At 42.4% G+C, this 27,028-nt stretch overlaps 1 protein-coding gene across 9 annotated transcripts in view; it reads left to right on the forward strand.

The window, feature by feature from the left end:
* slmapa (sarcolemma associated protein a) overlaps positions 1–27,028 on the forward strand; it is a 53,983-nt gene that overhangs the window by 17,607 nt on the left and 9,348 nt on the right. For 2 of the 9 annotated variants that reach the window (XM_019256827.2, XM_027279126.1), the window contains 21 exons: positions 3,423–3,570; positions 4,919–4,991; positions 12,618–12,654; positions 14,888–14,950; positions 16,136–16,231; positions 16,438–16,509; positions 16,622–16,762; positions 16,877–17,014; positions 17,230–17,398; positions 17,613–17,663; positions 19,332–19,469; positions 20,724–20,789; positions 23,030–23,089; positions 23,307–23,381; positions 24,298–24,378; positions 24,681–24,740; positions 24,933–25,058; positions 25,189–25,263; positions 25,353–25,453; positions 25,954–26,158; positions 26,291–26,408. In XM_019256827.2, coding sequence (XP_019112372.2) covers positions 3,423–3,570; positions 4,919–4,991; positions 12,618–12,654; positions 14,888–14,950; positions 16,136–16,231; positions 16,438–16,509; positions 16,622–16,762; positions 16,877–17,014; positions 17,230–17,398; positions 17,613–17,663; positions 19,332–19,469; positions 20,724–20,789; positions 23,030–23,089; positions 23,307–23,381; positions 24,298–24,378; positions 24,681–24,740; positions 24,933–25,058; positions 25,189–25,263; positions 25,353–25,453; positions 25,954–26,158; positions 26,291–26,408 — 2,093 coding nt within the window. Of the gene's footprint in view, positions 1–3,422; positions 3,571–4,918; positions 4,992–7,230; positions 7,250–12,617; positions 12,655–14,887; positions 14,951–16,135; positions 16,232–16,437; positions 16,510–16,621; positions 16,763–16,876; positions 17,015–17,229; positions 17,399–17,612; positions 17,664–19,331; positions 19,470–20,723; positions 20,790–23,029; positions 23,090–23,306; positions 23,382–24,297; positions 24,379–24,680; positions 24,741–24,932; positions 25,059–25,188; positions 25,264–25,352; positions 25,454–25,953; positions 26,159–26,290; positions 26,409–27,028 lie in introns of those variants that run through there. The other 7 variants (XM_019256852.2, XM_019256846.2, XM_019256837.2 and 4 more) reach the window with 6 other exon arrangements.

Here is a 27,028-nt window from a genome sequence, read left to right on the forward strand (position 1 = left end):
CTTCTGCATCAGCTTCACTTCACAGCTACGGAGGTTGCCACTTGGTATAAACCCATTTTAATAATTAATTGTAGTTTTCATAGCTTTGTCTGTCATTCAAGGTAAAAAAATGTCCAGGTTAGACAAACTTAGTCTGTTTTAAAATTATCCATCACAGTTCAGGGAAGAAATTTTCTCCCGTTTACCTTCAGGGTGTCAATAAATCAACCAATCACTGAAGTTCTCTGTGATCTCTGTGTTACCTGAAAACTAAAACGATTCGTTTGAGTTAGAAGTCAGGGAGTTATCCAAACACTAAGCACTGATGTCCATCTGTGCCACTGGTTTACCGCCGGTGTGACCAGTGCTTCATCATCAGTCAGCTGGGATTACTGCAGAGTGAGAAAATGACTGGCTGCAGATGGACAATGTCACCTGAAAGTTCTCTAACCGTAGTAAAAGAGGAAATGAAGCAACGGTGATTCAGCATGAACCCACAGTTTGTTTGTGGAAATGAAAAGGACTTCCTGTTCGAGTCGCAAACGTTAAAATTAGTTTGGGAGTTGACTCAGACAAACAACCTGTAACCAAGACAAAGATACGGGAAACTCTGGGACATGAAGAGAAGGTGAAAATGTTTTCATTCATGCACAGCTCAGTTTTTACAACCGGTCTTATCGGAGAGTTCGTTCCCCAATTTGAAACGTCTCTGCTGTTTTTACGATGGCACAAAGCCAACACGGAGTAAAAGTTGAGTCAGGTTTAACTTTTTTTTTTTAATGAATGATCAGGATGTGGGTTTGTCATCGGGCTGTTATCAATCTGAACGTGGCTTCAGTGCTGTCGTCGCCTGATTATTAAACCGGCTGTGTGACATGTTGCCTGTAATGCTGCGAAATGTCAAAAGCTTTAATAGACGCGTCGATGTGTCGAACACAAACATCACAAACGGACGACCAGCTGCTCACGAGTGGAAGACGTCATGTTTTGAGTGTGTGTAAAAGTAAAAGTGCACGAGAGCCTTATGTGAGGTATTTGACGCATAGTGTGTGTGTGTGTGTGTGTGTGTCTGTGTGTGTGTGTGTGTGTGTGTCAGTGTGTGTTGTTGCTGGGTGAAAAGCTCTATAGTTAGGTCCCTCCCTCCCTGTCTCCAGGTTACCATGGGGACAGGAGGTAACTGTCTGTGTGTGTGTGTGTGTGTGTGTGTGTCTGTGTGTGTGTGTGTGTGTGTGTGTGTGTGTGTGTGTGGCTATCATGATCTGTGAATTGGTGGCTTTTCGTAGCACACTGCAGTCGGATACACAGCGGAGTGAAGCACTTGTTCTCGGCAGCACTCTCTCTCTCTCTTCCTTTAGTCCCTCCTTCCTCTCTCCACTGTTCAGTCTCTCTCTCTCTCTCTCTGGTAGATCGGCACTGGTTTTCAGTCATGACGGAGAGCTGAGAGCTGATGAATGAAACTCCTGGAACGACAGACAGACAGGCCTCAGGCATCCAGATCAGATCGCTAACTGTGTGTGTTTGTTTGTGTGTCTGTGTGTGTCGTGTAATTCATACCTTATCGTGTCTGTGTGTGTTCTAGCGTCACGTTTTTGTGTTTGTAGCTTTTAACTGTCGTTATCTGTAATTTGTCTGATGTGTTTATGTTCAGTTGTGTGTGTGTGTACTTAATTTCTACGTCTGTGTGTTTTCTGTATGACGTGTGAATGAAACAGGGTCGCTGCGGCTCCTGCTGTCTGTCTCTTACTGCTGTGGTTGCCGTCGTCCTTGTGGATTCATGCTATGTGTCTGTGATGTGAAATGTTGCTGTGTCGTCAGGATCAATGTGTATTTCTGGGCTGTGAACTACAGCATAGCCTCAGGATTAAATTACAAACAACTAGTCACAAAGTCCGAAGTACTGACGGGAGGAAAGAAGTGAGTTTATTGTGAATAGAGGGAGAAATGTCTGAAAAATCTGAATGAACAAATACAAATAACAGCTGTATTTGTTGTGAATCATTGCGCCTTAGAAAGAATTTTCTATATAGACCGCAACTATTAAAGACGCGTTTTGACTGGATGCCTTTTTTTAAAAGCAGGCAACATCAGTTAATACCTCCTTTATAGACAATAAAGATTTTACATTTGAAAAACAAAAATCCTAGAAAAGTTAGCAGGGTCACAGTCTTGTGTACACAACCACACAAGACTGCACAGCATGTAAACATGACGCACAAGAACTAGAACCAAAGACCATGAGCGAATTCTTCCTGGAAACTTGTAGAGTTGTTGTGTTGTTGTTCTGAGATTAGCACAACAAGTCGATTGGTGTGTGAGGCGGTCGCTGGAAGAGTCGCCTTTGTCCTTTTTTAAGTCAGTTAATTGGGAACGATTCAGATTCCCGGTCAGCTGAGTTGTAGATGGGACGAGGACGTCGTGTTGGTGTTTTATCTTGTGTGTTTCGGGAGGCTTTTCAGTTTTAGTCATACATCACTTTACTGTCTTAACGACGACCATGACTCCTTTTGGGTGAAGCGAGCGCTGTAAAAACGAGAGGATAAAAAACAAAATACTGTCAGTGTGAGCATCTGTGGCAAACGTTTCACGTCACAGGTTAGTTAATTGAATGACGTGTACAGATTGTCAGTCTTAGTGATGGTATAACCAATGTCTTAAGTTTGACAGTCTGTCGACTTGAAACATCGATGAGAGAAGAAGATATTTTAACCTTAATAATTCACATAAATTGAGCTGACCTATCTTCTAATAATGAACCTTGTAAACAGCATGAAGTAACGCAGGAAGTGGAGCTGAAACTGACGTGTTTTCTGGAGGCTCAACAACCCTTATTCCTTTTTCTTTTTTGCTGATCGTTGATCACCCCCGACGTAACCTTATTGTTTGCCTGACTGGCCACAGTTTTCTTATTTTATGCTTTTAAGTTAACAAAGATGTTGGCAGTTAAATTAGAGGGGCTGCTTCCACCCAGAAATGGTTGGGGCCTGGATGGAGAGCTCTCACCCATAGCCTGTTGTGACCTACTGCCTTTTGGGAAATAGTTTGTTCGGCGTTGAAACACTCTCCTACAGAAACATTCCTGATTTTTAGAATAAACCTCAGTCCCCAGCAAGAGGATTTTGTCTGTCTCGCACTGTGACTCCTGAACTGGGGTATTAACCAAGCCTTGACTTGTGTGCACCATTACCAATGACTGATGGTGATGCTCTGAGCAAGGCAGCTGCTGGCTGCTGTCATATGGCGTAAGCACGAATATGATGTATAGAGTTTGATTTCATTATGAGCTGCAGCTGAATATTTACTGTCATCCTGTATCATTTATTTCTCTCCCTTCTGTCAGCATCCTCAGTGACTCTGAATTTGATTCATTTTAACAAGTCCGTCCGTGTCTGTTGTTTCATCGATTTCTCCACGTGGTTCTCACCTGCCATGTTTCTGTGTGTCAGTTTTACCTGCAGGACACTAAAAGCAGCAACGGGACGTTCATCAACAGCCAGAGGTTGAGTCGCGGCTCGGAGGAGAGTCCGCCGTGCGAGGTTCTCTCCGGCGACATCATTCAGTTTGGCGTCGACGTCACGGAGAACACACGCAAAGGTACAGAATATATCTCCACAAAGAAACACGTTAGAATTATTGTCATTTTAATACATGAACTCACAGTCTGCAGAGAGGTGTAGAAAGAATGGAGGAAAGGTCAGGGTGAGGTCGAACCAGCCTTGTGTTTGATAGTGCACATGGACCCCTGAAATAATTACACTCGACTAACCCTCAAGGGAGTCTCAGGGCTCATTTTGTTATGAGGTCATAGACTACATGATGTGCATAGCTGATATTTAGGTCAGATTTTCAGCTCCACCCAATGCTCATTCAACCATCATTAGACCTCATTCATATGAGGTTATTATACAGGTTAATCTGAACATCGCTTCACAATAACTCCAGTCTGCTGTTCCAAACACAACTCTGTTTTATCTAATGTAATTCTGTGGTTTAACAAGCACCTAATACTTTGAAGCTGTAGCTCATGAAGCCTTGTGTGTTCGCAGGTTTGAACTCATCAGCTACGAATCATGTGTTCTTAATGTTTTAATATTTTTAGATGCATTTTTCCTCCCAATGTTCTGGGCAGCCACAGGCTTTCATTCATTAACAACATCAATATGAGTTGGCAGGTTCTTAATAAATACATAAATAAATGCATAAAGCAGACCTGATATTTTCTGTGAGCGATACTAAAATGTTTTATCAAAGTTACCATGTTGTTGTGAGGTAAACACCTTCAAAAACATTACCACAAAACAACAAAGTAATTCTGATTAAATATGATTAATAAAACATTTCAAGCAAGTTTCTCAAGACATAGATATTCATACCGTATATACTATATTAATATATTATAATACTATATAGAACAAAACCTTTGAGTCCGCATTCATTTGTTTAGTTTGTGCCATTCACGATGAGCTGTTCTTAAAAAACCTTCTTGTGAGGTGCACCAGACACTGTGACAGTTTTCAAATATGTATGATTTTACAACTCGCCTGAGATGAAAGATGTTGAGGGTGGATGTAGTTCAGTTGTTGGGATGTAGGTGCAGAATTGCTGTCTCCTTCTGTCCATGAGTGATCAAGACACTAAACCAGAGTAAGAACACGAAGAAAACGAACATGAACAGGAAACTTTGGGCAGGAGGAGAAGACACACAATGTGCTTGTTAAAAAAGTATCAACATAATCTTGAAATCAGCACAGATCAGTTGTTTGGGTTTTGCACCCCACATCAACATGACACCAGGGACAGAAAAATGTCTTCAGTGTTCAGGACTTCTCTCCATATTCACGGATGATGGAGAACTTTTATTGTAGCACATTCATTCCTCCCAACATGACGTGGACTCAAAGTGTTTTACATTAACATGGTGGTTTTCTGTCTTTTTGTTTAGTCACTCATGGCTGCATCGTGTCAACAATCAAACTCTTCCTACCTGATGGGATGGAGGCACGCCGACGAAGCGAGTAAGGAATTACGCTGATCCATGAATCTTTAATACTGATGCATTGATGGTCAAACTTTCTCCGTGGTTAGACGGGTAATGTGTTTAGGGTGACATGTGAAACCTGTTGTCAGTGTTGGTGCTCACTGCTGTTTACATTATTCATGCTGAGTGTTGGAGAACGAACGATGTTCTGTTCACACATTGTAGTCCCACAAACGTGTGTGTGTGTACAGTTAAATGGGCTGTCGCAGACCAGCAGTTGACCCAGCATGGAACTTCCTACTGTACTGGGAGTCCCACCTGTGTGTGTGTGAGTGTGTGTCTGCGAGTTTGGAGTTGGCTACTGCAGACACCGTGTGTGCCGGGGCACGGTGCCATGGTGGGCAGTGCCATCTGCTGCCCTGCTGTCCAGCTTCAGTCTGGACAACACAGACGAGCATCCTGACCAGAAACGAAGAGTTCTCGTCTGTTCTGCCGCTTCTGTCTGCGTTGACCAACGAGGGCTTGATTTTCAAAACTGACACGACCATTTCTGTTTTATTTAAAGTCTTAATTTCAGTCTCTAATCACGTCTGTTTGGTGTTTGGTTCGTAGCAGGTTGTGTACAGAGGAGAGGTGTGGTGGTTTTCCCTGAAGTGATGACCCCAAACAGTGTGTTTGTGGGCTGGACAACAAACAACATGACACCGTCATAAGTTTACCACACACCATCACAAATCTACACATGAGACAAACTTTCTCCAGCATGTCAGATTTGATCAAATGGACATTTTCTTTAAGGACATCCCTACTTCTGTATTTAAGTCTGTGCAGCTCTGCAGCTGGAGAGAGAGAGAGAGAGAGCGAGGGGGAGATAAATCAGACAGATTTATTAATAGCTGAAGAATGTTTCTGCTCCCTGGTGTTAGCATTAGCCACCTGGACGTCTGCCAGACACAGCTTTGTACAGTTGCCCTCTGTGTGTGAGCGCAGCACCTGCATTCATACAATGGACAAGATCTGTGTCTTTGGAGTCAGCGTCATGTTTAATCACAGCCTCGTAGGCGTGAACCTGAACGGGAAAGAGTGGATTAATTTACCCTTCGAGCTCTGAAACGTTTGAACTTTTTTAACTTTGCAGCACTTCAAACTACTACCAAACACATGGAGGTCTTTTTAAATAGCTGCAGCCACCCCCATGAGTTTTTATGTTTAAAGAAAACTGTGCGTGAACGCATAAACTGTGCATGAACACGCCCGTATTATTGTGTTTTCCATCTTAATGCAAAACACCTGCTGTGACATCACGGACCGGGGTGTGGCCAGACATGTTTGAAAACGTGCAGCAGCAGCAGTTTTTCTGCCTCTGTGATTCAGCGTGCAGTCATGCTTTCTTTTTCTACAGATTCTTTTTCTGGGCTTGTGTCGACTCTGTTGGCGAGGTGTAGCAAAGACGGACAGGGGATGACACGCAGCAAAGGGCAAAGCGTTGGAATGACATTATGAGAGGAGAAGAGCGCAAAAACACTCAATCACAAGTCAGAGCAAGTTGTAAACTGAAGCTCGGTTTGGTGTCTCACAGTTACAGTTAATAGAATAATATAAGACTCATTTTTACAGGTAAAAATATGACTCTGAAATGACGAATAATGAACAACCTTTTGCCACGCAAGTCATTGTTTTGTCATGACAACAGCTCCCCTTTGTTTCTCTTATCAGTCGGTTATCACTTGACATATTTCCTTAAACCACCCACGTTCTCAAACACACTCATGGTCGAGTGGTTAGAGAGGATGTTTCATTTTCAGAACCATCGCTCTCTTTCAGGTGAGTGGAGCTTTTGAATGATGAGACTTGGGGGAAAAAATGATAACTCTACCTCCTGTGTAATGGCAGGTTAGTTATCCAGCACACCTTTAGCCTCCCACATACCATAAAGGCAGTGAAGAGCTATAGCTGCTGCAGAGGGGAGTTTATTTCCTCACAGTGAGCGCCAGGGGAGGTGGAGCTACGTTAACTTGCACAAGTTAAAAGAAGAAAATCATCTGTTCTGCTCAGAGGAGAGGAGGAGCAAAGCGTAGAAAGAAATAAAGAAAGTTTGTGTCATGGAATGAGTTCACTCACGCTGCGGAAAACAGAGGAATCAGCTGCTCGGTCTGAATCTTGGAAAGAAAATGAAGTAACAAGGGAAGGATCCATTTTCTCACAGGAGTAGCTGAGTCAGGCTGAGATAGAGGCAGTTGAACTTTGTCCCGTGACAAATCACCGACTGGCACACTCAGGAAGAAGATCTGACAGGTAACATCTCTGCTGTCTAGAATCTGAATCTGAGTGTTCAAACTTTATAGCTAAATACTATTCTGATGAAGATTTGTGTTACAACACAGAGCACAGCTCGAACTTTTCATTGTGTCTCTTGAAAGGGAAGCTGATGATCTACACCCCGTCATAAAATGAAGCTTGAAGTCTAAAGTGCTTCAGAACAAGCGCACAGTGCAGAGCTGGTTTCTTGTGGTGTGATCAGATGACTGTTGGGTTTGTTAGAGATGATTTACATGAAGCAGAACAATCAAATCATCGACGTTCAGATAGTTCTGGACCACCAACAACATACAGCACATCACTTAAATCTACCATATACTGTGTAAAATGCTCCCCCAGATGTTTTCATAGAACGATCTTGCACCTTTTGATAATAAGTAATCTTCTCCAGAAGCAGAGTTAAGGACAGTTCTTTAATTTAATTAATAAACTTTGTTCCCTCCCCCAAAGATCTAAAGATTGACAATGATATAATCACGTTTAAGGAGTCAAAAACAGCAAATATTTTGCATTTATTCTTGCAAAGCTGTTAACTTTAGTAGTTACAAATCATGTTCTGATAATTGTTGTTGCTTTTCTGTCAATTGACTTATCGATTGATCCACCAGTGGTGTTAATATCAAAGGATTTAATGGCTTACTTGATATAAACGTTGTTTTTTTTGTTTAGTTTTAACAAAAAATGTTCGCACAACTTTGGCTAAATAAAATAAAACAGATTTTAATGTCAAATTTTATTGTATGTCTGACATAAAAGAATAAGTAAAGCAGAGAATTAATCTGATAAGACAGTTTCCGACAGTGTTTTGATCGTAGGCGCTGCAGACACATTTCATTCAATGCCTTTGAGGTTGAGCCGTTGTGCGACAGGTCAAAATGTTCACCAAGGCGGCTTCACGGGTTCACACCACAACTCAGACCACGACAGGTCTGAGCTGTGGTGTGATTGTAAAACCGATTTAGTGGTAGAAATATCTGAGCAGAGCACAGATGGAAACTACTCAGTGTTTCCCATCATCAGTCTCTGCTGGACTGCATGCAAAACCCACTCTGCTTAATCTGATGTGGATGACTGAGTCCTGTGGACCGGCTGCTCTTTGAGTGAGTGTGTGAGACTTGATGTTCTTGTGAGCTTTAGTTGAAGAGCTGTTAATTTAGGTCATGGATTTTTTTTTTCCATCTTTTTAAAAGGCGATGAAAAAGTGCTGACTTGCTCTTTGTAGTCTTGTCTGATGATGACTGAATATTAGTGATTTGTCTGATGAAGGCAGCCTGCTGTGGAGCTTTGAGGTCAGTTTTCTAACAACCTGAAGATCGAACCTCCATGCATCAAAGGTCTGCAGCCAGACTAGAACGGGGGACTTTGTGAAGGGTTAAATCTGGGGGAAACTGGACTTGGATGTAGATCCATGAAGACGTTTCACCTCATCTAAGAGGCTTCTTCAGTTCTGACTAGTGGAGAGATCCAGGTAATTAGCCTAGGCCGGATCATTGACCAGGCCATTGTTTCCACTTAGTTTGTTATGCTCATTGTTGTCGTAAAGACTTGGATTTAGGTTTGAGAACCTCTATAGACTTGGGGGACGTTGTGGTTCGGGTCTGGACCCATCAGCTGCTGGGATGACCCAACATTTTTCCCATTGTTGTTGGTCCCACAACTGACCAAATAACACTTAACAAGTGAGTTTACAGTCATGCCAGCAGCTGTGCGAGGCTACATTGTCCTTTGAGCTGAAGGACGAATGTTAACATGCCAAATTTTGTTGGCATAGTAACATTTGGTAATTAGCACACCTGAGGCTGATGGGATTTTGTTAGTTTTGCAGGTATTTGGCCATAAATCAAAGTGTTGGACCTGATAATGGCACAAGAAGAAAATTGAGCGGATCGCCAAAGTTGTTCCACTTCTTCCAGAGGGGAACTTGAATCTGTCCAATAGCTGTCCGGACACATTGTCTGGGAATCAGGAATGTCTGTACAAGTTTTCATGGTAATCCATCCAACTGTTGTTGTGGTGTTTGAGTCTGGACCACAGTGGTAGACCGACTGAATGACAAACAGACCGGCCCTGCAGCCATCCCAAGACACAGGCTAAAACTTATGAGGTCGGTCCCACTGCTGGTTTATTTAATGACCTATATTTGAAACATCCCTGTTTGTAACGTAGAGTAGAAAATCAGTGGGTTCAACCTTGTGAGTGCAGGTTATGTAAACCCCCAGGTTACAGTGTGTGAAAAAGCATTATTTGATTCATGAACTGGCAAAATAAATAAATAAAATAACGTACGGGGAGCTCCTGCTGTGATAATGCTGTTTGAGTGACAGAACAGCTGCTGGCAGCAGTGATGAATAAGACAACATTACGCGCAGTGATTGCCGTGGTGATTAAAAGATGAAAGACCGATGTGACTGAGTAAGATGGCATCATTACAGAGATGGCAAACGTTAATGTTTCACCCTGTGTGTAGTCATTTTACAGCCACTTTCATTCAGTCAGTCCAGTTTTGTAAGTGAACATGTGGCAGAGGATTAGCTCCTGCAATTCTTCAGTATCAGGTGATCAGCAGGCAGAGCAGAGCTGCGACGGTAATGCAGCTCTGATACGAAAACACTTAACTCAGCACGGTGAAGTCACAGAAAGTCTCTGGTGTTTACGGTGATGGATGATGTTACCGTCTGCAAGTAGTCACACTTGAGGAAAACATTTCTCTGCAGAGGACCTGCACTGTTGCTGCTAAAAGTACAAAAGTCCTTTTAAATTGTTGGCTTTGAAGGGCCTTTTATTCAGTTCACTTACGAAAGCGTTGGCCTCGAGTACAAAGGAGCACAAAGCACCACTCGCTAATGAAAGTACTCTTTTTCCCACCGCACCCCTTTATTTTCTGTCTACACCTTTTTAGATTAATATAAACTGCCACTGATTTGATCGCAGTTGTTAGTTTGTCTCTTTCTTTGTCTCACTATCGTTCTGTTCCTCAAGTAGACATTGGTTTTAGAACCAGGTCACTGTTATTTTGTAAAGGCTTCCTTTGAATCACTGCAGTGTCTTTGTGCTGAACGTGACCGCAGGGAAACAATCAGGAAATAACTTTATGACTGCTGAGTGCTGATTCACCGACTTTCGTTCACTGTCTGTGTCTCTTAAACACTGTTTTCTTTTTCTTTTCTTTTTAAATATTTTGTTTGGCTTTTCAAGCTTTATTTGACAGAGACAGCTGAAGAGTGACAGGAATGTGTGGAGAGAGAGAGAGAGAGATGGGGAATGACATGCAGCAAAGGTCAGATTCGAAACTTGGGCCGCTGCTGCAAGGACTGAGCCTTCGTGCATGGGGCGTATGCTCTACCAACTGAGCTAAACAACATCCCTAAACACTGTTTTCTATTTCTCTCTCAAACCAAAGGAAAATTCTTTGTGTTTCTGTTTTGCCGTGTAAATTGCAGGCCAGATACAGATTATAGTTGTGAAGTTGGGGTTCGTAGTTTTGGTCCATGAATCCACCTGGATAGTCTCTCGCCGTAGCGCCACATTTGGTCTGGAAGTGTAGTAGAAACTAGCAGCTACTCTTTAAATCTGGTGCTATCATTTAAACTTAAAGATGTCTTTGTGAGTAAAAGCCTTTTTAGATTTTTGAATCTGTACATCTGGACAAAGACGAGCAGTGTATTAAAATCGCCTGATAACCTTTATGATTTTGGGCATGACCGTTTAGTTTGTGTCTACGTACATGAAGAAAAATGTGTTCAGAATTAATAGACCCTGTCTTATTTGGTGATTTAGTCTTAATATTGTTGTCATCATATATTTTTTGTTGGATGTATATTGTGTTCTTTTGTGTGGTTCAGCAGTACTCACCAGTTATAAGCTTGTCTTGGTTGAGATATTAGTTATTAATTAATCAATGATATTGTTGACCCTGGACATTGTCTGAGAGAGAAGCCTGCATAATGAAGCTGTCTACCAAACCGGTTATACAATGTAATAATATTTCAATATGAAGTGTTGCATTGTGATTTTACTAGGAACTGAGGTTGTTATTTCATCATATAGTTGCAGCACAAGCTGTGGCAGTGTCCACCTCTCCTGCTGCTTGGTAGTTACACATTAACAGAGTTGAGTTATATTTTTCCCAGAGTCAAGTTTACCTTCATTCCTGAACGCTGACTGTTTCCAGGTACATTCTTAAATTATCTTCACCCCCCACTAAAACAAACCTGTTTGACTTTGTGTCGCTGCGAGAGTCAGCGCTTTGGATAAATATCTCCATGAAGGTCATGTTATGAACATGACAGGGCAGAAACAGAAAGAAGAGGGCTGATTTATTCATAAATCTGTTTATTTTCCCACATTGTGACTCAGACCTTCTGATCAATCAACGACATCACATTTAGTCTTTTTCTAGACACACAGAGAAAGAGAGAGAGACGTTATCTGGTGTTATGTTGAAGACTTGGACACAAGCACAGCCCAAAAGCAGCATTAACACTGAATTTGTTGTCATTCGGTATAACGTTGGTTTGAAAATCGTCCCCTCGATTGTCGATTGTATAATTCACACTCTGATCTTTAAAATGACTTGTGAGAGAAACGTTTAATACACCTCAACCCCTCCTGATCATCATGAGGTTCTTCTTATCCATCTTCCTCTCTGAATGAAGAGAATTGTCAGTGCTGTTGCAAAGCTCCTTCTTCGGTTTTTAAAGTTTCTCTTGCTACGTGTTTGTGACGTAAACCGACACACTTTGTCTCTCTGCACCCGAGTTTACAGTGACTACAGCTGATCATGCGTGGAGAGCTTTTAATGTACTGTTGGGCATGATACCTTAACATTAAATAATAACCGGCCTCAGGCTGCTCTTCATGACTGAACTGTCACATCCTTCATTGGATTCAATTCTACTTTAAAGAATCTCTGCTCGGCTTAACGATCGACTGACTGTTTGATGTTCAGTCACTTTCACACAACAACCACAACACGCTGATTTAACCTTTTGGCAAAGCCTGTTCAGTCACTGGTTCCTCTGTGTGTATTCACTACAGCAAAGACGATGAACCGTGCACTTCATGGTACTCGAACTAGCCGATTTAAATGAATCCATACACGGAGAAAGTAAAAAATATTATTTAAAACCAGATAAAGCCTTACTGATATTTAAAAGTCCAGATTAGATTTCTCACATCATCGACTTCGATGTGCTGAAATGAGGTGAAAAAAAACACACAAATCACAAGACCTTCAAGAACCATTTTCCCCCCCTCTGTCACCGTGGTTACTCCATGTGTCTTCACTCCCTGCTGTTTCCATGGTGACAAAATGTTTTTTTTCCCCTCCCTCTTCCTCTTTCAGTGTCATCCAGACTCCGTTACCACTACCTGTAGACAAGGTAAGAACAGAAACGCGTGTGTGTGTCGTCGTGTCGTCCTGTCCCGTGTACAAGTTGTTTGTTTGTCTCACACAGCCGTGTGTGTGTGTGTGTGTGTGGTGGGTAGATTTACACACATAAGTAGTCTTTGCACACACTCACACACAGAGTGGAGTAGTCAGCTGATGGAGGAATGCAAGGCTGCTGCCAGTTTCTGCTGCTGCAGAAGTCTTTCATGTGGATCAGGGGGCAACGTTTTTTTCCCCACCATTCACTCTGAGTGTTTTGTGTCTTTTAGGTATCAACAAAATAAAGTCCAACTGAAATTTACGTTGCACTGTCTGCATATCTGTAGTATCATTCACTTGTTTTCTTCTTTGAGAAAAAAATTAGAAACAAAACAGAGAAAATTATAGCTAAGATCTTTTGGTTTCATGGTTGCGCCCTTTTATTTTTGCGTTAACGCTCTTCCTGTCACAACAACAACAACCCACACCTTCTTAAAGTTGTCTTGCCTGACTCACAGAGATGAAGACACGTCTTGTCCTGCACCTGAACTCGTTGAATGAGCAAACATTCCCCTGGGGAAGAGTGCACCGCTAACTGCTATCAGTTTGCAGACTAGACAGCTAATTAGCTGCTCAGCTGTAGCACATTAAACAGCATGTGAAACGCTACTTCAGTCCTGTTAGATCATTTTAGTTCAAGGGGCCACATACAGGTCTCAAGTGGACCTGAACAGTGAATAACAACTCCAAATGTTCTCTCAGAAGTACAACTTTAGTCTGATGTTTTCAATTAATGAACCAACCTCGCACAATGATTAACGTCTTTACATGTCATCACAATAGGCAGCATTACAGGCTACCCTCTGCTTAACGTGCTTAAGAAAGTAATTTCTAGTTATAAGTGTGGTGTCAAATTTAAAATTCAGAATAACATTGGACACAATTTTTTAACTCTTTGCATCCAGTGGACCGGGTTTGGACTCTTTGGCAGGCCGTACATTTGACACCCTTGAGTTGGATACTGGCGGTGCTTACTCATAAACACTGCTAACAGCACATCGTCTACCTGGACATGTAGGCTACATGTATCACTTGCAGTAATTAAACTTTAAGTGAAAAATATTGTTCCATGTGCCTGAAACTGATGCATCAGGACACCTGATGTTCTCCACAGGTTAAAAATCCTGTATCATTTCATATTAATTAATCATTACATTATATATTAGTGCCAGTGCTAATTGTTAGTCCGTTCTGTACCTTACCACACACTCTCCTGTGTTTCCTTCCACCAGTGGGAACAACAGGGCCTCAGTGTAACCTGTCTGAGGAATGTAGAGGCTTCAGCTGACAGTGTCTCTGCGTATATGTGTGTGTCAGAGAGGAGCTGTGATTAGATTTGAACCACTTCTCGAACATAATTAAGTTTCCTACAGCAGCTCCTGGGTCTCAGAATACACACACACACACACACACACACACACACACACACACACACACACACAGGCTGTCCCATTGGCTTAAAATGAAAGTGGATTGAAGGCACAGATAATGTGCGGTTATCGAGCAGACCGCATGTAGCCGTGGATTCACTACAGCGTGCCCAGGGTTAGTGTCTGAAAGAGTCCGAATTACGGATGCCAAGCGGGTCATGATACACCTGCTTTCAGCGCTGTCAGGCCTTTTTAAAATGCAGTTGCAACACCATCAGGTGCAGAATAGTACATGATGTTCAGATGGATGTGAAGCTTATGACTCTCTTACAGTAAGTACATGGCTGAAGTCAGGACATAGCTTAATATGAAGACTGGAAATCGGGAAAGAGTTAGCAAACTTCAAAAGATACGACCACACACACCTGCGTACACATGCATGTATGGCAGTAACGCTAATCATGGTTCTGATTGTTCAAAGCTCACTGATTAGCAACGATGACTCTATCTGTTTAATCTGCACAAAACCGGAAATGTAAAACAAAGTTGGTGGTTTTAGGCGGAGCTGAGCGCTGCAACTACTGTTAACTACTGCTGTGTAGTCGCTCTGATCACTGGTACTACTGTTTATACGAGTAGTCTGTTTTTTAAGGCCTGTCTTTCATCATTTAATGTGTGTGTGTGTGTGTGTGTGTGTGTGTGTGTGTGTGTGAATATACTTTTGACCTTTCTGTTTGATTCCAACACAAAGCTCAATGAACTCGAGACAGCTGTCAATATGTCACCACGCTGTATGTGTGTGTGTGTCTTTTCCAGGTTGCAGCCAACACTCCCAGTATGTATTCTCAGGAACTGTTCCAGCTCTCCCAGTATCTACAGGTAACACACTGACACCTAGTGGTCATTCTGTCTAACTACAAACACACATGATCAGGCAGTAAGGAGTCAGACATCAGTCGTCAGAAATGTCACAACAGGTTTTAAGTGTCGGATCAAATCATGCAGCTTTTAACTGGAGAGGAGCAGAGGAGGACGAGAACTGTGCAGCGTTTCTCTGCAGTGATCTGAGATGACTTTGTCTCGTTCATTAGAAGTAATTACACAGCGGAAAGCATACATCATCTTTCATTAAACACAACCCAGGATGATAATCGGATACTAGAGAAGATTAGATCACACAAATATAACTCTGATCACTGAAGCTCAGAAAAGATCTAAAGCTGATGTGCCGGGGAATCTTGTCCTAAAGATTTATATAACCTCGACTTAAAACTTCTCTTCACACCTAAAATGATGTAATTTGATCTTAAATACTGCAAAACTATTTAATAGTTAAGTGGAAACAGACCTTTTTGCTTCAACGTATCATTATGAAGTGATGTAGACTGCACAGTGTAATGTCTGTAGAATAAAAGCCTAGCTTTCACTGTGCACTCCTGTTTATCCGATATTTCCCAGGAAATAAAGGCTCAGTCTGTGAGACTCTACTTCATACAGACTGAATGAACCAACCCACTTTTCCTCCTCCAAGCTTATCTTACTCGCCGCTCCATCCTGGTGCAAACCTCTGCTGTATTTAGAATGTATCAAACTCTGTTATTATGATGCAGTGCACAGTATTACAGTAGCCTGTTCCCAAAAAAAATCTAAAATTAACAAGTTCAGCGTACTTTCCAAAGTGGTGATCATTGAGTTGAGATGTTGCACAGACAGCAGGGAGCTGACGGCCATGTGCAGATTATTATATTAGCTGATTAGTGATTGATGTGTAATTAGTATAATGAATTTAACTTAGACTGAAAATTGTATTTTAGTTTCTGAAATGTTTGTTCATTTCACTGAACATCAAAGGATTTTATAGTTAAAAGTTTGCAGTAGTAGTATATTTAAATTAAAAGTTAAATCACACACCTCTCTCTCTCTCTCTCTCTCTCTCTCGCTCTCTCTCTGTCTCTCTCTCTCTCTCTCTCTCTCTCTCTTCTCGCTTCTCTTCTCTTGTCTCTCCCCCCCCCCCCCCCCCTCCCTCTCTCTCTCTCTCTCTCTCTCTCTCTCTCTCTTTTCCAGGAGGCCTTACACAGAGAGCAGATGTTGGAGCAGAAGCTAGCCACTCTGCAGCGTCTGTTAGCCAACACTCAGGAGGCCTCGGAGAGCAGCTGGCAGGTAAGAAATACCGTGATCATACTTTAGGCCTGAGCTGTAACACAGATGGGTACAAATCCATCACACACTATGCACACTGTCATTTTTCCCCACGCTGCAAAGTCTGAATGGTAACGAGGCAGCATGATGGGAACATCATTCCCTTGTATCTCATGACATGAAGAAGTTTGTCCAACATGTTGTAAACTGATGTTTGTCTCCACCAGGCTCTGATTGATGAAGACCGTCTGCTCTCCAGACTGGAGGTGATGGGCAGTCAGCTACAGGCGTACTCTAAGGTAACACACACACACACACACACACACACACACACACACACATTTGTGTGGTTCTGTCAGAATATAACTGCAAACATATCATCCAATTAAAACACCTCTTCTTCTGTCAAAGTCCCAGACGGAGGAGGGGATCCGTAAGGAGCTCTTGGCTCTTCAGGAGGACAAACACAACTACGAGACGACGGCGAAGGAGTCTCTGAGGAGAGTCCTGCAGGAGAAGATCGAGGTGGTCAGGAAGCTGTCAGAGGTGGAGGTAGGACACACACTGATACTGCAAGCACACATGTGATGATAGTTTGTCATTTGGAGGCACGGGGCTCTTGTTCTGGTGAAGCTAAGAAGTGTTTTTGTTTCTGCTGTCTTGCAGCGCTCACTCAGTAACACAGAGGACGAGTGCACCCACCTGAAGGAGATGTCAGAGAGGGGCCAGGAGGAGCTGAGGGAGCTTGCCAACAAGTACAACGCCGCCGTCAATGAGATCAAAGAGCTCACTGACAAAATTAAGGTACCTGCACGGACGCTGGAGTACGGAGTGATGTTACTGTGAACGACAGGATTGAATTTCCCAGCAACAATATTGAATTTAATACTGGAAATATTTAATTTTGCAATTTGTTTCTCATATTTTTGTCCTGCTTTCTCCTTTTCCTTCCTCCTTTCTTTCTCCTCGCCCTCCCTCCTGTCTCTCTCCTTCCTCCTCTTCACACTCTGCTCCTCCAGGCGGCGGAGGGCCGGCAGGAGGAGCTGACCCAGCGGGGAGCGACGGAGAAGAGGGAGTTGGAGCTGCGGATCGAGGAGATGGAGGAGAAGGAGCAGGTTCTCCAGGCTCGCATCGAAGCTCTGCAGGCCGACAACGACTTCACCAACGAGAGGCTCGCCGCTCTGCAGGGTACACACACTCTCACAAACACACAAACACACACACACCGTCCTGCCCTAACTTTTAACAAACTGACTGCACTTTGCAAACCAATCACTTTAACTTTCTGGTCATCACAAAACCATAGCAACTACTGGCCGGGTCAGAACACGTCTTTGACCAATCAGGGGGCTCGGGCTTTCTGTCAGTCAACGCTTCTCTCTGCTGTTGTTGTCGTTTACAGTTCGGTTAGAGCAGCTACAAGAGAAAAGCGTTAAAGAGAACAACAGTCTGGGTGAGTCCACACGTCTCCGGTCCGCTCTGGGACGCTCGTCCTCTCTGCTGCTGTTTGTCTCTTATGTGGTCGCTAACTTCACTTCCTCATCCCGCACTAATGATGCATGACAAGTTCCTGCATGATGTCCACATAACTTCCTGTTGCTTGCTGGTCTCTTTGGTCTCTTTGTTCATCTGTCTCTCTGTCAGTCACAGGTGGAAGTCTGGCTCTTTGTGTCTTGTTTTATGGTAGCTTGATGTCCAGCCATCGGGTGTCCTCTGGTAGTTTAAGGGGGACGTGATGTTGATTCACCTTCAGTTGAGAGGATTGAAGCTCACATGAGCTCTGAGTATATTTCTGTGTCATATCTTAAATCATTCAGAGAACCACCTGAACTTTTTCAGATTTTTAGATTCAAAAACTGACATAGTCGCACTGGCAGCTGAATATAAATAACATTAAACCTAAATGATCCTATAAGAATCACAGAAGAACTAAACTATTTCTATGCAAATACTCAAATACTCATTTGTTTTTGGAGCAGGTGTCAGTGCAAAAACAAACAAACATGCTAAACAATAAAAATATTTAACTGGACACTAAAAACATACTTAATTATGTGTTAAAATTATATTCGAATATATAAATGCACACAAGCAAATATGTACCAAAGCCACATATATATAAAAAAGCCTGATATTGTCGAATTTATATATATATATATATAATTATGTAGCATAGAAAACATTTTTGAAATTTAGAGACAAAGAAAGGTTTTTATTAAATTTACACTGAAGTGCAGAAATCTGTGATTCCAATAAAAAATGTGTAGCATGCAGAAGCAGAGGGAAAACATTCAGCCGGTACGATTAATTTGATAAACTGTACACAACGTGCAGAAGTACAGTCATTCAGTTTTATTGAAATACAGCATCTTACTGTAGCGACCACTATGTCACGTCAGATACGTTTTATAGTATTTAATCAGTAAAAGAATAACAATAACATAATATCACGAGATGATCAACACAAAATATTCGAGTCTAGCTCACCCTCTTTGTCTGAATCCCGCCACATTATTCATCATTCACATTATTCACTGTTTTCAATGAGCACCACAAGCTGTAATTAGCAGTTTTTTGTCTCTTAGTGCAAAATATTTAAAATTATTCTCTGGCTCAAAACGCTATAGTCTTTCTTAGTCACATGACCTGCAATGTTCACTGTGGCCACGATGCTAAAATCACCAGTCCAAGCTCCCCGGATCAACACCAGGCTGTAAGAGGATTCAAACATGTGATCTTTGAGTGACAGGATGGTCTGTGTGACCTCTGGTGTGGCTGTTTCAGACTTGGTGGCACTCTGCTGAGTGTAAACGGGGCTTGTTGGGTTTCTGGATAATCTGGGTTGTTTCCGTGGTTGCCAAACTGTCCACTGCTTTGTTTTTCTTCTTCTGGGGAAAAAGAGCTTTTTGGTCACTGATTGACTCCTGGTGATTGAATGACACCACTGAATATGAATGCTGGAGGTCTCACTGCTCACTTTGCCACAGTAGTCACGTTTGTGAAGGAAGCTGCCATCATTTGGACTCTCACTCTGTTTCTGAACGTGTGTTTGGCTGGTAAAGTGTCGACAAAATCGTGTATATACACATATATATATATATCTGATGTGGTCACATGACAGATGTCGACATTGTCTCCCACGGACCGGTAGAGGAGCCTGTCGAGGACAAACAGAGCCTGGAGACATCTGAGAACCAGGAGGAAGACGAGGATGATGACGATACAGACACCGATGATGGTGCAGTTGGCGAAATTCATGGTAGTTAGTTTGATTAATATTCAGCATTCACCACAGCAAAGAACAAAACAGTCCCAAATAGGAATAAATAATATAATCTAGACAAAATACAGCAGAGCAAAATGCTATTAATTGAATATATAGGATAAAGTTTTACTAAAAGTGTTTCCAGACATTCTAGTTTATCCAACTGGCGCACGCTCTAACTCTTTTTTTTACGTTAAGTTTATCAGAAATCTTTAATTTACTTTTGATTGATTGAAATGTGAGACTCATTTCAAGTTCACACTTTAAAAATATACGTTTATTCAGTAGTTGGATGTTTCAGGCGGCCGACACAGTATGACGGTCCTGGGTCATGCTCAAGAAATGACCTACTTATATAATACATGAAATACAAAAAACTCCTTTTAGGTCTAACAGGAAAAGTGGAATACTCCGTGTCAGAAGTGATAGTTTGACCTAAAAATCCCATTTTCCGCATACGTAATGTTAGGTTACTCACATTTGGAGCACTTCAGTGAACCTCTGGAACAGTTTTTGTGTTTTATGAGACGATTTCTGACTTTCTGAAGAAAGTTTCACACAGACTCGAGTCTGTGCTTTGATCCAGAAACTCTTTTAAAATCATGAGGTTGTAGAGTAGTCGGGCTGGTTAATTCCACATTTTGTTGAGAGCCAGAAGTTTATACCTTATCCGTCTGTCTGCTGTCCGCTTGTCCACATCCTGTCTGCTGTTACAGCATTGTGGTATCTGTGAAATACCCGCCATGTATGGCTTTGTTTTCTGCCCGTCGCGTTTGTTTCTTGAGCATCTATCTGTCCGTGTAAGTTATCAGTCTCTCTGTTACTCGAGAGTTTTGTCATGCTTTTCACCTGCTTGTATCTGTCTGTCACGATCTCTGTCCTCTCTGTCTGTCTTCAGCTCTTTCCATCTCGTCCTCTCTATAATACAGGGTTGGGTATTGAGAGCGAAGTCTGAATTCGAAATAGTTTGTTCAGAAAGAAGTTTTTTTGATTCTGCTTATCGATTCCAGAAAGTAGACATGCATGCATCGAGTAATTAAACAGTTAAATATTACAGGGAAGTAATTCACGATTTCAAGTGTGTTCATTCGCTGAAGCATTTGTTCGAGTTTTTCCTGTTTCCCTTCCTAAATAATAAGATTCTTTGCTGTGTGGCATCGATGAGCAGAGTCAGTCAAATCTGAGTAAATACCCAACTCCACTCTTGATAGACATCGCAGTAATGTCAGTGCTCTGTGTTTCTATCAGACAACTGTCATGTTAACAACAGTGGAGGAGACTCGACTAGAATCCAACAGTTGATTGAGTGTCCGCGTGAGTACAAACATCTACTCCTGCTGTACGCTGCTGCACACACACAGAAACACACACACACAAACATAGAAACACAGAAACACACACACACACACAAACACACACACACACACAGACGTCCATCGCTGCCCAGGAAAGACAAAAAAAAAGAAAGTGTCAAATTAAAATTTTAAGATGGTAAGTCAAACTTTTGTTTTGTCTGTAATCAAAAATGTGACTTTTATGTCAAATACAATACCAGTGAAAAGTTTGGACACACCTTCTGATTCAATTCTTTTTCTTAATTTTTATTACAATCTCAATATAAAACACATGAAGTGGCTAATCCTTTGTTCCACACAATTACACTATTCTTTCTCACCAACAAGTCTCTTGACTAATTCAGGATAATCTTTCCTTCCTTATTCATTTCTTTCATAAATAAAAATAAAATAATGAACTTAAAACAGACTTTTTTTCCTAATCTAATAAATTCAATATGGCTCCAAAAACATTTTACTTTTGTTTGTTTACCGCATAATAATTCCCTTTTGTATTAGTTCATAGTTTCGATTTCTTCAGTTTTAATCTATGTAGAAAGTTCAAAAACATTGAATAAGATGTGTCCAAACCTTTGGCTGGTATTTTAAGTAGAAATCTTAAATTTCTTTCAACTTTTCAGTCACAATCTGATGGATTAGTGGATTAAGACTTAGTGTCTCATCATTTCTCTTGCCATGATTAGTTTTTTTTATTTTTATTGTTGCTTATTCTTAACATGCCTAACACATCTATGTTGCTCTTTTCCTATTGGGAGTGTGCTTCCATACATACTTATATTCTCCATACTTCCATACCTTCTTCGATGGGACAGGTTGTAGATTTTGGTTTGAGAACAATTAACTGCAGCAGCATCTTTGTCGAGAAACACGCACAGTTCGGTCTGTGGACTCTTAAAACAAACAGACCTGAAGTTAAAGATGGAGCACAGCTGAGTGTGTTGGTGTCTCACTGTTGGCTGAACTGTTTTGTTGGAGATGAGTTTGTTGTTCAAACTCAGGAGCTCATTGAACTTGTCGTCTGGCAGTGAATGAAATCCATACTGGTGCTCTGATAACTTTAGTCGTACGTCTTCCAACCAACTCGTTGGCTCTTCTCAAACATCACTCACACTCCTCTTTTCTTCTTCTTCAGCAGAGCTTCACATTGTTTTTCTCTGCATGGCGCCTTTGTATCTTTTCACTGGATTAGTTCACTAACCTCCTTGTTTCATCCTCTGGTTATGTTTTCATACTTGAAGAGCTTCAAGTATCAAGTCTGTGGAAACTTTCTCTTGACTGCCTGCATTTCTGATACCAGCCAAACCTCAGCTGTTTTTGCTTCTTCTTTGTTTTGTTTGTTGGCTGCAGTGACACTCGCTGATACATTACTGGCAGTCCCGCTTGCTGCTGTTGGAGCTGGTTGTTGTAGATATTGTAGTAGAAGTGGATATAATTACAAATCAATCCGCTGGCTGAGGTATTTATTTTGCTCACTAATGACAAACCTCTCCTAAGAGGCTGTAAAACATAACAGCACGCAGAGCCGAGACTTTAAATCGATCAAAACAAAGTAGTTGAGGCTTGTGGCAGCCAAGTAAGTGTGTTTTTTTGCAGATGAAATGATACACATCAGATTTTTAACTGGTTTAAATGTTCAAAAGTTAGGAGGTCTTGATTACATATGTCCTTTTCATTGACTGGATTTCAACATGTAGGTTTTACAGTTTATTCTTGTTGACATAGTGTCATTTCTCGAATGAAGTTAAACCTGGATTAGTCTATATGTTGAACACCTACAGAACTCTCAGGTCCTTGGTTACATCATGTCAGTTAGTCAGCTAATTCTCTACACAGAGGACACAGTCGATGTACTGTTACATAATACCTGTAACCAGTCCTTTAACTGGTAAACGGACAAACGAGTATTTTTAACACAAAGCTTCCTCAGCTAATTGGTCACAGGTTCTTTTAATGTGCACAGCCTCACTTATTCGAGCGACTTCAGTAGCTCAAGTGAGATTTTACGTTTATGATCTGTACTAAGCGACCGCAAATCCAGCTGGATACCCTCAGTCTGTGTAAATTAGCTGCTGGTTGTACCGTAAGCCGGCCTGGAGTTTGAGACGGATTTGATTTGACTCAAGTTTAAATTTTGTCTAACAAGTTTTAAGTTTATTCACTGGTTTCCCTTTTTTTTTCTTTTTTTTTTTCTTCCTGCAGCGGTCAAACAGCTGAAGGAGACGGTGAGCTCTTCAATCCACAAACTGGCCAACTTTGACGGTAAGAGCTCGACTAAGCTTCAAGTAAAAAGTACTTCCTTCAGTTGTTTGAATCCTGGAGCAGTTCAGTCTGCGATCGAACGCGAGGAATCAGAGAATCAGTTCGTACGTAAAAGCTTCACTCAGTCAGTCGCTCATTCACTGTTTTTTAGGTCAAACTACAGTATATTCTATCAACAATGAACCGAAAGTGAAGCCTCGTGTTTGTGTGTTTGTAGAAGTGATGGACGCTCACCTACAGAACAACCAGACGGCAGAAGATGACATCCTGGCCAGCCCCGATCGACTCAAAGGTAAAGAACACTCTCTGTGAATCTCTCATTTATTTTGAAATATTTTAGTTGTTTCCTGTTGCGTTGACTTTTTGTGAAGTCGTAATCACAAAGGGCAAAACTGCTGACAGAGAGACATCCTACTACAGTGACCTCTGACCTCTGTCTGTTCTGTTGTGTGACTGTTTGTCCTCTGTGGACACGCACACAATACTCCGGCTCACCAGCTGCTGAAATGCTGCTGTAATACATTTCCCCTGGACACGCTCACACAGTTTTATATTTCTATACCTTTGAGGGCCCAAAACTGGCTCGATCTTTTTATATCGTTTATATATTGAATTTTCTGTTTCCTTTGATCATAGGAGAAGCGTTATGTTGACTGTCTGCGCACCATGAACTGCATCTGCAGCTGTAATTCAAACCTCAGCGCTAAAATTAAGTCTGAAACCTTCAAACGGTCCTTTGAAGACATGAGGCAAACAGACAAAATGTTCTGACTCTCAAGGTCTGAGCATCTGATTGGATCCAGAGAGATAGATTTACAACACACACACACACACACACACACACACACACACACACACACACACACACAATAACAGTGTGGCTGTAAAGCTGCTCTGCACTGTCGCTTTTGTTGTTTCTGTTTCCCTGCTGTGCCTCACACACTATAATCCAGTGAGTGCGCTATGTGTGAACACACACACACACACACACACACACACATATCTTCTTTTAGGAAACTATAAATTTCTCTCTGTCTGGTATTTTACTTTTTTCTGTGCTGGTCTATTTTGGCATTTGCCTCCAAGTTTTGTGTAATCTTACTTTAGTTTTTCACACCCATTCTGTCCCCGCCTAGTTAACCTTTGTGTGTGTGTGTGTGTGTGTGGTGTGTGTGTGGTGTGTGGTGTGTGTGTGTGTGTGTCCACAGGGAATCAGATGGATGCCAAAGAGTCAGACATGTCAGACACTCTGAGTCCCAGCAAAGACCGCAGCAGTGACGATACGTCAGGTCAGTAAAACACCAAGTGAAGTTTTAACCCTCTCTTTCACGTTGAAGTCTCGTTTCTGTGTCAGGTTTTTATCTCATTCTTCAGTTTTTCACTTTAACGGCTGTTTACTTGAAATAACTTTTAACACGAGTGAAGTCTGTCCTCTCACCTGGCTGCATCTGTTACACGTAGAGACAAATTCAGCATGGAATATGTTCTACATGACTGAAGACTAAAGAGAACTAAATAACATTTAGAAGTTATAAATTTAGTCTTTTTTTGAGAAATCAGAAAGAAATGTGTGTTTGTGTGTTTTTTTTAGACGGCAACATGGACGACCAGGAGCTGAATGAACCACAGAACAGAGTAGCTCTGCTCAAAGGTAACCATGGCAGCTCATCTCTGCTTTGTAGTTTTGCTCTGTGCTGCACAAACAGACCATCGACATTCACAGAGTGAAAGCATCTCACTGTAATGCAGCCAGCTGTCCTTCAGGGGGAGCTGTTCAGTCGTGTTAGTGCTTCCAGGACTTAAAATTTAAAATTTAAAATGACTCTGTTGTGTGTGTTTGTAGCTGAGTTGCATCGGGCTGGTCTGGAGCCTGGAGACACGGAGCAGGTCATCCACCATCTCCACAGAGAGCTCCTGGAGGCCCAGGAGTTAGCCAACATTGGCAAACAGAGATGTCTGGAGCTACAAGGTAACTAACCGAGTAAAGTAAACACACACATTATGGAAGCTGTGAATAAATCCAAGCTCCAGTTGTGATCCTTGCATATGTCACGTGGCATCATGATGGTGACGGTGTGACGGTCTGTGTCTGTCTGTAGCTCTGCTGGAGGACGAGAGGAGGAGTAACTCTCAGCAGACTGAGGAGTCGACCAAACAGATCCAGTACCTGCAGAGTTAGTACAACACACACACACACACACACACACCTCTCTGTGTCATAATCTACCAACTCACCTCCTTTTGTGTGTTTGTGTGTGTTTAGCTCAGCTCGGGAAGCTGCAGGCCGACATGGAGGCACTGAGGGAGCAGAGGGAGAGCACCATCTTCACCACCAGAGAGGAACTCTACTCCGCCCAGGGCGAGGTACCACCCCACCTTACTATTTCCTTCTGACTCCTCATGACTCACCTGTTACTCCCTATGACACCACTCCTTCACAACTTCCTCCTGACCTCCCTCAGATTACTCACAGCGCTATCTTACTCCCCTCTGACTCCTCCTGACGCTTTTTTTTTGCTCCTCCATAAGTCCAGTGTCTCTTCCTGACTGCTGGCTGATTCCTTGCAGCTCCTTCTCACTTAATCTGACTTCTCATCTCCCCTTTGTCTCGTTCAGACACCTCCTTTGCTTCATTTTCTCCTTCTCTGTCTCCTACTGGCTCTCCCTGACAGCGCCTTCTTACTCTGCTCTTATTCCTACACCTCCTCAGATTTCTCCCTTCTCTCCTCTGACTCCTTGTGGCTCTGTCTGACTCCTCCTGACCTTCACTGACTCCTCTCTGCACACAAACAAACCTGACCTCCTCTTGTACAGATTGAGACTGTACATCCAGTCATGTGCCATCACTGTGTTCCTGCCTTCAGATTATCGTCCTGCGGCACACCATGGAGGCAGCCACGGCAGAGCGGGAGCGTGAGATCGCCGCCCTGCAGGCAGACCTGGGCAGCGTGCGGTCCGAGTTGGAGCACTGGAGGAACGTGGCCTCCAAGTACGAGCAGGAGATCAGCCGGCTGCAGGACGCCTTCACACAGCAGCAACAGCAGCAGTCCAGCGCTACCAAGCTGCAGGGTGAGCTCTGCAGCTGTGTAAATCAAGATATCAGTATGTCATTAATGCACAGCTGACGTGAACATTTCTGAAACATATTGATCGTAACTAATTCTGACTATACTTCCTCGCCCTCTTTTCTTCATCTCTCAGCGGATTGTGATACGTTGCAGCAGCGGTGTGTGTGTTTGCAGCAGGACTGTGACAGCCTGAGAGCTGAACGGACGGCTCTCACGGACAAACTGCACCGCCTGGAGACTGAGCTGAGCAGGTACACACACACACACACACACACATGCACACACAGAAACTAACTAAAGGAAAGACGGCGACGTGGGCAGACGGATCAGAATTCTTTCTTTCTTTCTTAATCAGTTTATCAAAATAATCTGAAAAAACATCATTAAAACTTTGTTCTTCATCTACAAGATGGTCTGTGTGACACCTCTCACACACACACACACACACTATCTGGAGACCCCACAAGGGAAGGTAAGATGACTAATGTATAACTTCCTAGTCGAGAGGTTGGGAGTATTTTGTATAAACTACTATAAACAACCCAGAACACATCAGGAATGTGCGTCAAACTGTGCGAGGGCGGACATTAACACTGGACCTGAAAGTCTTCGTGACAGCCGCGATCGAGTTGATGAATTGTAGCTTAGGACGACTGACAGGACCGCCGCCAAATTCAGGAGTCCCACAAGGTTCTGAGGTTTGGATTCAGCAAGATGAGGACAAAGAAGGAGAGGAGGAGGAAACATGGAGTCCGGCTGATTCAGGCAGAACAGGACGAGGAGACGACAGCTGACTGACAGCTGGCTGAAGCAGACCGAGCGGTCAGCAGCTCTGCGCTCGGTCTGATCTCCATGGAGAGAAAACATCACC

Source organism: Larimichthys crocea, chromosome VI, assembly GCF_000972845.2.
Source record: "Larimichthys crocea isolate SSNF chromosome VI, L_crocea_2.0, whole genome shotgun sequence".
In the NCBI taxonomy this organism is placed as follows: Eukaryota; Metazoa; Chordata; class Actinopteri; family Sciaenidae; genus Larimichthys; species Larimichthys crocea.